This window comes from Siniperca chuatsi, linkage group LG19 (assembly GCF_020085105.1).
Source record: "Siniperca chuatsi isolate FFG_IHB_CAS linkage group LG19, ASM2008510v1, whole genome shotgun sequence".
Classification (NCBI taxonomy): Eukaryota; Metazoa; Chordata; class Actinopteri; order Centrarchiformes; family Sinipercidae; genus Siniperca; species Siniperca chuatsi.
The window spans coordinates 7,679,663-7,690,397 of record NC_058060.1 but is presented as its reverse complement, the minus strand read 5'-3'; the positions used below and the strand labels follow the sequence as shown (position 1 = coordinate 7,690,397).

General features: G+C 42.2%; 1 protein-coding gene across 6 annotated transcripts in view; it reads left to right on the top strand.

Moving 5' to 3' along the window:
* LOC122866596 (partitioning defective 3 homolog) overlaps positions 1–10,735 on the top strand; it is a 344,331-nt gene that overhangs the window by 222,312 nt on the left and 111,284 nt on the right. For 3 of the 6 annotated variants that reach the window (XM_044176448.1, XM_044176445.1, XM_044176444.1), the window contains exons 17-18: positions 4,564–4,712; positions 7,773–7,811. In XM_044176448.1, coding sequence (XP_044032383.1) covers positions 4,564–4,712; positions 7,773–7,811 — 188 coding nt within the window. The remainder of the gene's footprint in view (positions 1–4,563; positions 4,713–7,772; positions 7,812–10,735) is intronic. The other 3 variants (XM_044176450.1, XM_044176449.1, XM_044176446.1) reach the window with 2 other exon arrangements.

Genomic DNA, 10,735 nt, shown 5'->3' with positions numbered 1-10,735 from the left:
TGTGTCCTTCTCTGTCTTTGTGAGATGTCACAGGTGGAAACATCATTTCCCAGGCATCTCCGACATAGTCTGTCAACCAGCAGAGATGGAAAAGGATTCCAGACAAACACACACACACACGCACACACATACACACTGCTGCACAGACGCCCTCAGTCTCACGAGTGTTTAGATACACATTGGCTGGTAAACAATTTCACAAATTAACATATAAAGTGGAAAAGGTCCACATAGACACGAACAAACAAACTTCCAAGCTAACATTGCAGGCAGCCTGCCTACTTCAGTTGACTCCCTAATAGTTTCTATCATCAGTAATGTAACTAAGAATGAGAAGTGCTCTATTAAGCACGTGTTTTTCCCATCAAGCTATCAGCATAACTACATATAAATGCAAACAGCCTTGTAGTGCGTGCACACACACACACACACACACACACACTATTTGACTAATCTGAAATGTCCATTTACTTTGGTAGTGACTCTAACACTAGGTAGTACACACACACACACGCACACGCACACACACACACACACACACACACACACATCATTTGCAGTCATATTTTTCCTTAAATGCTAATTGTCCCCTCTAGCTTTATGAATATTTACTATGTCTCAGTGGTGCGCCATTGCTACAAGCATGTCATACATGCTTTAATTTCTGTGCTCACCTTGAGTGTGTTTATCTGCGGCTTCCTGTGTTGTGTACTGTGTGTGTGTGTGTGTGTGTGTGTGTGTGTGTGCCCTACACTGCCTCATTGTGACAGGGGCGCAGGTGACTCTCAGCATGAGTGATGCCAAAGTAACCTGCACACACACACTCTTGCCACACAAACCAAAATATCTTCTTTGCCTGGTCCTTGTCAGTTGCTCTCCCAGTCAGCAGACGGAGTCAGTGCAGCAAAACTCAATTAAAACATCCGTACACCAGGCAGGGAATGAATGAGGAGGTCTACGCAGGAGTCAGCCAACAGACAAAGAGGTCTTAATTGATCTTGTTCCCTTTCTGTCTCTCCCTGCAACTTCATCACAATTAGAAGGAGATTGCAGCAAATCACAGGTGCAGCTGCTCCTCAGTGTGGCACTGATGGGACAATTTTATTTTACTGTCGTTATACCCGCGTTTAAATCAAATGTTTTATAGGTGCAATTAAGCGAAGTGCAAGTGAAATAAAAGTGGTAATCTTAGACATACTTTTTACCATACATTCATGTTTAAGAAAATTGTTACAAAGATGGAAGAGAAGACCTCTCTGTTCCCTTTTTTTTCCTCTGAAACATATAAATTATTTCAGCTATGTAGTGTCCACTGGTGCACAGGCCAGCTGTAAAGACCTCTGTACCATCTCATGCAGGGCTTTACGCAGTGATTGAAGGCAGCTCTAAGCTCCCTGGCCCAGCTATGCATCCATGCGGTCAGCTGAATCGGCCTCCTCCAAACCACAGAAGGACCATTTCAGAAGCACCTTACTGGGCTACCTCTCCAGCTCTTGCCCCCTCTTTGAGGTGTTGAAACTAATGCACAGAACCCCCTCGCTAGTCGATCAAACCATGCTGCACTTTTCTAAGTAGTAGGGTGCTTTGAAACTTACCTCTTTGGGGTCGTTTTTAAATGAGGGTAAGAAGGGTTGGGAGTTGGGAAAAAGAAGTTTAAAAAAAAGAAAATAAAAGACATAAGTCACCAGGGTAAATTGTGAGCACAGAGGGCTTTTAGCACACACCACTTAGCAGCAATGCTGATGTGCAGTTTGACACATTTAACTTCCTGCGAGGGAGATGGAGACAGGAACAAGTTGATGTAAAATGCAAGTTAAAGCTGTGGATTTGCCTGTGAGCAATCCTCAGCGCTAGTTAATTTTAGATGATGGGAGGACTTTGAACAGGGAGGAAAGCATCTGCTTGGAATGGTGGAAATTGCTTTTAAACACTGCTTAAATAAGGAGAGATGAGGGAATATATTATCCAAATGGATAGGGCCCGCTATTAAAGATAGGCCAGAGGCGTGGACAGGATGGATGGTCTGAGGAAGAAATTGTGCCACTCAGATTATCTAACTTGTCTGGGAGGCGGTCACATGGTCAAGCTATTTCTTATTTCCATCAATCCAATACATTTTTCATTGAGTAAGTGACCACAGTGAGCAATACAGCGGTCCAGTATGGATCTCACCTTCATAGACTCAACCAGTTAAGGTCCTTTCAATTGGCTTTTCTTTCCACCAGTAGACTGTATTTAAGCTTAAGAAGCATCTGGATCACAGCAAAGAGACTTTCAAAGCAGTCTCTCATTACAGCGAGCATTCCTATGGGAAAATTAATAGCCAGTAGAAAGTGAATATGAGATCTCTAACTGAGTAATGTATTTCTATTAATGGACTGTAGTAGCTGTGAATCTTTGTGTGCCAGCATTAAGTAGACTAGAAGATTAATACTGGCCTCGCCGTGCCTTTGGTACAATAAGTAGCACACTTATTTCCTTGTGAATACGGCACATAAGGCTTGTAAATTAGCTTTTAAATTTTACGAAACTGAATAGTGTAAAATCTAATTTAATTTGAGAACACATGCAACCTGTGACAAAGGTTCGCAGGAATCATTTGGCTATAATGGGACACAAGTTAAAAAAGGTGGGAATCAGTGGGGTAGAAGTTCACTGACACCTCCTTCAATAGTTACGGTTACTGCCACAGAGACCTTAGGTGTAAGTTCCGACAGCAGGTACCTCTGGCTTGGAGGGGGGGCTCAAAGCAACACAATTGGCTCCTTCACTGCAGGTCACCCTAGATCCCCAACCTGGTCATTTAGTCATTGCTCTGCGTGAACCAAAATAAAGCAAAGGCAGTGTTAAAATGGGCAGCAGCTTAAACCAACAGATCTGATGTCCTACTGAGTGAATTTGCACCACCACTGGGCTGTCCCTCTGAACTTCACTCTTGCTGCCCACAGATTTCTCACAATTTTTGCTCAGACAAGCTGGATTCTGATTCATCCCAACTGCTTTTCTCTGTAATTACTCCCACAAACGGTCACACACTCGCCAACTCTCTGTACCTGTGTGACAGGGCTGTGTATTATACCACCTACTGGCCTCTTACTTTGTCTATGTTCTATGTGTGTTCAGTTGGCCCAAAAAACACAATACTGGCAAGAGTGAATGAAATCTAAATTCAGGCTGAAAATACGTCCTTTCTCTCCTGCACCGTCTCAGTCACGCTCCGACAGATGACATTTGCGGAGACAGAAAAAGAGAGGACAGGCTGGTTTTTGTGGGCTTGGAATGATGAGAGGAGAATAGCGAGGGATGATGAATAAATGAATAATACATCTGTGCTGTCATTCCTCTCTTCCTGCTCCACCTCCCTCTCTTCCTGTGTCAGCTGGAGTTGGTCCTGTGAGGCAGTCTGATCTTAGTTGGGATTGTCAGGTATGGTCGACAGCAAAGTGACATGTTGACACCGGCCCCTCGGTGACACATGAAGCAGCTCTTTTGTTAAATGGGGTTGACAACCCAAATAAGAATTCTTTACATGCAAACAAGTGCCAGCAGGTCTGAAGTTGCTGTTAAGTGATATTACAAATATTAAAGGGTGCTTGAAGGAGCATCTGCTCCCAGAGGATACATTGACAAAAAACATATTTCCTCCCCACTACTCCACTTTCAAACATATACTCGTAACATCCAATTCAGGACAAAAGCTTTTCATTTGCAATCGCAGTAGAGATCAGATCATTTGATGAAATGTCTGATTTAAAATGCAAGAATTTCAGTCTCCTAAAGGACCTCCACAGGTAAAAATACAAACACCCTTTAATGGTCATCAACACAACAATAGAAACAGTGGCAGTGTCCTCTCATGTATTTAACATTTATTAGACTCCATCAGCACTGCATTTCCTCCCATCTGTCTCCCCTCAAATGGCAAGATGTTCTCACCTTAATTGTAAATGCACTCTTCTGCATGCAAATGTGTCCCCCTCTCCCAACCTCCTTTCCCCCCTCCCATCCGATTTTCAATTAAGATCCAGACAGAGATAGAGGATCTCAAAGGGAGTGCACTATAGTGGGCCGGGCTCTGCCAGTGCTCCAGACATATTGGGGGGGAGTTATTGAGTGGCCATGACCCCAGAGCACCCTCACCTGACTGGGGTATCACACATCTTAGCCGGGCCTCCTCTTCCCAATTGTAGCATGTCCTGATCCTGAGGTGGAGGTGTCCTTGATTAGAATAGTCATTGAAATGAAGGATTGAAACTGGCTGTGTGTGTGTGTATTGAATGTCGATGGTCATTATCTGATAGTAAAGGAGTGTTATGGGCTGAGGTTTGGGGGTGTATGAATATTAATAGGTAGATTTTATCTCCCAGTATTATTATAAGGATAGCCCCTAGCAATATGACTGCAATGTGATGTAGATGATTACAAAATATATCTTTAATTGGATAATCATCGGATTAAAGGGTATGCTTTTGGAATGACCCAGCATTTGCCATGTCTCATAGCAACATTATAATACTAACATCTCTGTTTCTCCCTCTCTGCTTTCTTCCTCATGAAATGTAGTTCGCTCAGTCCAGATGCAGACCCTGATGGTTCGTTTCAGAGGGAAGGCTTCGGCCGCCAGAGTATGTCAGAAAAACGCACCAAACAGTATGAAAATCCTGCTGAGCTGGAGATCATCAAGACACGCAAGTCCAAGAGCATGGATCTAGGTAAATGCTAAGCTCTGCTTAACACACATTATACATGCATGGAGTCAAGAGTATGTGATTAAAGGAAAAGTTCAGCAGTTTGGGAAATACGCTTATTTGCTTTCTTACTACACAAATGCAGTTTTACTGAGGGTTATGTACCGGACTCTTTATTGGCCAGAAGAAGTGTCATTTTTTATACTTTTTGTATGGATTAAACAAAGAAGATACAACAATGTTACTTAGTGAGCTTTAGAGGTGCTGGTTGGCAGATTTTCTTACCTTTGGACAGAGCCAGGCTAGCTGTTTCCCCCTGTTTCTAGTCTTTGTGCTGTAAGTAAGCTGACGGTAGCTCCATATTTAGCTTACAATCATGTGAGTGGTTTCAATCTTCTCATCCAACTCTCGTCAAGAAAGCGAATAAGGTTATTTCACAAAATGTTGAACTTTTCCTTTAAAACACAATTCCAGTTTATACAATTTAATATTTTGATAGTTTTGACCATCATTAATATTGGTTACAATAACTTTGTACTGACAAAGTAATTGCTGAGATCTGGGAACATGGCGACATCACTACAACAAAGTCGAACGGGGTAAAAAAGACAAGCGATGATCAGGCAATTTGTAAACGAGGAAACAGTTTAGCCAGATCATCTAAACCACTTTATCTGGAATAAATTCACCTGAAATGTTGGTAGTAATCTATTATTGCACATGAACAGTGTGCCCAGGCACAAGTATGGCAAGTGCACTAGGTCAAAGCTGAACCAGAAAGTTGGCTTGTACAGTGTGATGAATGTTTACAAGAGACAGCTTGGTTCACAATTTTGGTATTCAGGTACGTCTGGCTAACCTGTGGGTTTGTTTACAGTAAAACTTGTATGATCCTCTGAGAATTTGTGTTCTTTTCCCCAAAGTGGTGATGGACTAGATCTCAGTGTAACCTCTGACTCCTCAAGCACTTAATGTCTCACCTTTTCCGGCTGTCTCAGTAAAGGCACAATACTGGGGAAAAGGGAGACACTTTCAAAAACAGAAATATAACCCCCCCACCCACCCACACAGGCCTTTCAGTCCTGTCCAGCCATCACCTCTTTTTTGGCCTCCTTTTCCCATGGCCTTGTGTCCAATGGAGCATGGGTAAAACACAAGAAGCAAGAGCACAATGGCCTCTTTAGTGACTGTCTAGTCGTGGAAAGGCCAGTGAGACGCATGCATGCGCATACATGCACAGGCACACGCTTAATCATACGACTGTATCTAGGGAAGAAGATGGTGTGAGTTCAGAGCCTCTCCCACTGAGGCTGAAGCAGACACTGCCTTCTCTCGGATCACTGGCTAATCATAACAAATAACAACCGACTTTATTCCACATGGAGCCCAGAGACCTGTAGAAATCTTTGACTTTCCCACAGACAGTGTAGGTCCAGGCCACTGCACTCAGCTGGGGTCCACCTTCCCTGTATTAGCCATACCCTTTCCCCACCTTCAGAACTTTTCTACAAAGTCAACCCAGACAACACAACCTTTCAGTGGAAAGTTCTGCTTAGGGGAAAGATAATAGTTAGCCATTGGGTAGGTTTCACTAAGCAATTAGTTGAGCAGAAAAATCTTGTCCATTATGTTCTTAGTGTCAAATAAAAATATAATTGGATATAACTGAGGTGAGGAAGTGAGTAGAATGGACAGGATGCTGAGCTAGCTCTGCTATGGCGTTCTCATAATTGCAAATGGACATTTTATCAATGAGTTTAATCAAAAAAGCTTCTTAGTTGATCCAAAGTGGCATCAGCAGTGATTTGTGAATTTGATTAGTTCTATAAAACAGCAGTTAGTTTTCACAGAGACTAGTTCATCGGCTCATAAGACAATGCCTCACTCTTGGGATAACCAGTGTTATCAATGTTTTACAAATCCTTATTATTGGTCTATTATTTCTTAGTTCTTAAGATCAGTATGTGTGTGTGTGTGTGTGTGTGTGTGTGTGTGTTTGTGTGTGTTATTAGATGTAATTCAAAATCCCATTCTCTCCCACTACTTGGCGGACCCAATTGAGTTTGTGAAATATCCTGCTGACAGAAATCCTTGCCAATACAAAATCATAATCCATCAGTGAGAGTATCACAGTGTTCAGATGGTGCTGGGAAATAACTAACTTGTTCCTCTCATATAATAACTGTAGTAACTGACATGAGTTCCTGGAGGAGAAATGTTTCAGTCAATACATGGAAGGCAATCTCTCAAGTTTGTGTTCAAAATGAAAGCTACATATTGTGATTTGGTCCATATCTAATGTCACCCAAGTTCCATTTATCTCAAAGGCACACGCTGCTATAGTATGTTGATTATTTTAATGAAATTATTACATCAAAGCCACACAATGAAAAATGGCCTTTGGGTAATGTATAATAGAGTTGAAAATTAAATGAGCCAAAGAACATAGTGCTAGCATTTATACTTAAGCCTTGTCATTGGCACACTGTTGTACACTGAATTTTGTCTTCAGAAGTTAGGTGAAGTAGCAGGTGTAAGCATAACTCTACTAATCATAACTACTTTCCATTAACACATTAATAAAGCTGCTCTGGGCTTTCAAAGCTACCCTGACTAAATAGTTAACATGCTCAACAATGCTATCCCCTACAGACTCTCATTTTATTATGTCACTAGGTATTTTTGTCCCTCCTTTTAATCGTGTTCCAGGTGCTCCCAAATCACATCAGCAGATGGATTTCATGACTTTGAACCCCACCAAATATGCTAAACCGGTCAGACACCCTGCAGTTCAATCCCATTTAGATGGGGAACAAGATTGAGTGAGGGAAGAAAAGGGAAGAAAGAGACGTGAGGTGCCACGGCTGGCAGTAATACATTAGCACATTCCAGCCACTTTGCCTTGTAAACCTCATGATTGACAGGCCTTTGCACAGGGTGTAATATCTGTTCTGCTTACATCACTATTCTCAAACTATTGAGTATCTGCTTCGCACTTTCTGATTCTGTCTCTTTCTGCTTTGCATGTGCTCAATAGCATACAGAAGGCATTAACCACTCATGCTTGTTTATGCTCTTTAACAGTAGCAGATGAAATTAACTTCAGCACAAGAACCAATGGAGGTAAGCAACCATGCCTGGACCAGCTCAATAAACTGTCACCATTATTACAATGGATCATTATCATTGTTCGGCTGGGTCCATGGGTCAATAATAGAGATGGGAAAAGCAGTCCAACATTTTCTCCATAACCAGCTCATGACCAACCATTATTGGTTGTATGATCTTGGCACCTTTAGATGCATATGGAGGAGAGCGTTGTTTGAGGTAATTGCTGCATGATCAAAAGAGGGTTTTCATATTGCTGAGAGGAAGTTGCATGGCGTTGAATAGAGACTTGGCAACTAATGTAGGAACCTGTGCCATTGTGCTCGTTCTATAGTACAAATGATTGAAGAAAACACTCATTACTCCAGGAGTTGTGGAGGGCTGGAGGGAGCCAGGCAATGGAGTGGCATTTGCAATAGAGAAACATTCATTGCCAGTTGGCCTCGTCAGCTCTCTGCAATTGATCCATCATAGTCAGGCTATTTTGAGCTCTGGTTGGAACATGTTAGAGTGCATTCACTCCATTAAATTAACACAGAATGAGCTGATGACTGAGTCACGAGGAGATATTTTTGAGTGATTTCTGATAGGATAATAATAGGAAACTAACATGTCTCTTGCCTGTTGTGTTGTGTAAAACATAGAGGCAGGAAAAGTGTTTCATATTACTTACTAATACTACTAATATTACTTTATACAAATATTAAGAGACTAGTGGAGCCCAGTCACTGATCGGCCAGCAGTGGTAAATGAAAGACCTGCACTTCAAGCTCACCCTAATTGTGAGTTTCCATTCCAGCCAAGTCAGTGGCTGATCCAGTGAGTTGCCAGGCTTAGCATGAGAGTTGCCAGCCTCTGCATATTCATAGCTTAGCTAGCTGAGCGAGTAGACAGACTTTGAGAGAGATAAACGGGTATAAAAATGTAATTTTATTGTGTTGATAAAACCGCACAATAACAGAACAGTATCCATCATCCTTGATCGAGATATTAACCAGTCCGGGTAATAATGATTCCTTTGTGACACATGTTCAGCGTACGGAGGACGTCCCCTGTTGGGCTAATGGTCCACAACTGGCAGAGACATAGGAGCCCGGCTGACCCAGGGACACCTCACTTCCACTGGGATACCTGGACATGGCCATCCCCCGAGCACCTTGGAGGCTATTTTTAACATAATTACCCTTTTACCACCCTGCTTAAAACGCTGGCTTTCGGAATAAATTATGTGTAATGGAGCCCCTGTCTGTACACAGATCTTTACATGCAAGGGCCCGTGGTGAATAATGGCTGGGGAGCATAGTTTTAGCTGCTCTAATTATATTATGGGCTCCTGTCCCTGTAATAACTGCTACTGATTTATTCATGGAGTTTGCCATACCTCCCCTTTAACGTTTAATGGCAATGGATCTTCTCCAATTAACTGTCCTTGCCCTTAATCTGGCTAAGGAACACGTTGGCCATTTTTGTCTTTGGCCATGACAAAATTCCAGTTGCACTTTTCCCATATTTGGTTTGATTGTCTTTCTTTTTGTGTATTTCATTTTGATGATTTTCATTTCTCCTCCAGACGTGTGCGGAGTGACAAACTAATGTCTGTATGCAATGGGGCAATATGTATTTTCATCCCTCTGAATAAGAGGGAGATGAGGAGCAGAGCACTGAGGCTTCTGTTGTGTGATAGGAATCACATAATAGACTGGCATACAGAGAGCTGTCCGTCAAACTCTCCCAGGAGAGCCGGGGCTACTTCTGATGAAAACAAAGACAGGTTCGAGGCAGCCAGGGTCTATGGGCAAACGCTCTTTCTTTGCCTCGCTCTCACGTTCTTTATGTCTCTCTGCTTCTCTCAGTCATTCACCACGCTGACTAGAAACAATGGTGAGGGGGATCGTGGTGCGGAATACCGAACGGGAGGATAATTCCCTGTTTCCGAGTACAGCAGATGTCATTTGTGTTCCCTTGAACTGTTGCATCCTGTGCGGCTCTAACTTGCAATCCCATTGTGTCAAACATGCACCCTGGCTTCTGCGTATCCGCTGTTGGCAGACTTTACGCAAAAGCTTGAAAAAAAAAATTTACATGGCATTTGTACTGGGTTGATTGAATTTTATCCACAAAGTATGAAACATTACAGCATTTTCCTACTATGCTGTATCTGTCCCTATGTTTCCTTATAATGTATTTTTTCTTTAGACTGTCCTCTCTTGTCCTTCACATGATGAGATTACGCCTTTTGAACAAATGAATTTCATACTTTTTACTTGCATTCTCTTGGTCTTAGAAGGCTGTTCATGCTTTCCTGGCATTAAAATTTGTCATAGTTATCAGAAATGGCCCCATCTCTTCTGAGGAACTAAGCAGTAAAATTAATCTTCTGTTCCAGCAACCAGAGAGCTTTTGACCCTCTAGACATTTGTAGCACACAGTAAAGTTTCATTTTACTGTCCAAAGCAGTCTTAAGGCGCACATATGAGCTCTTCCCACTAAATGGGATGCAGCATTATAGGATTGGTGTTCATTTATTTTGAATGGTACTTTCAGGATTGAGTCCAGGTTCTCTTGGGATTGGGCCCTTTTATTAACACTGATGAGAAGGAAGGGAAAATGGTGCGTTCAGGACATAACAGTGTGTTTTTATTTCTGGAAATCCAACACCGCTGGCTAACGGCTGACCTTTTAGCCCATCTGACTTCTTTGACACCAGATCTATAGCCGCCACGGATGATAGAGAACCACTCACACTCTCAGTAAGGGTACACTGGTAGCAAACACAGCAGAAAGAAGGATGCCCTGGTGACCTTAAATATCCTAAAAGTAGCATGAAAACTTTCAGTTTCATTAAATGACAAGATTATTGAAATAAGACATCAATCAGCATTGCTCCTAAATTTGTCCTCTGCATGTAGCTGTCTAGATGGTGTGTGTTTGAACTGTGA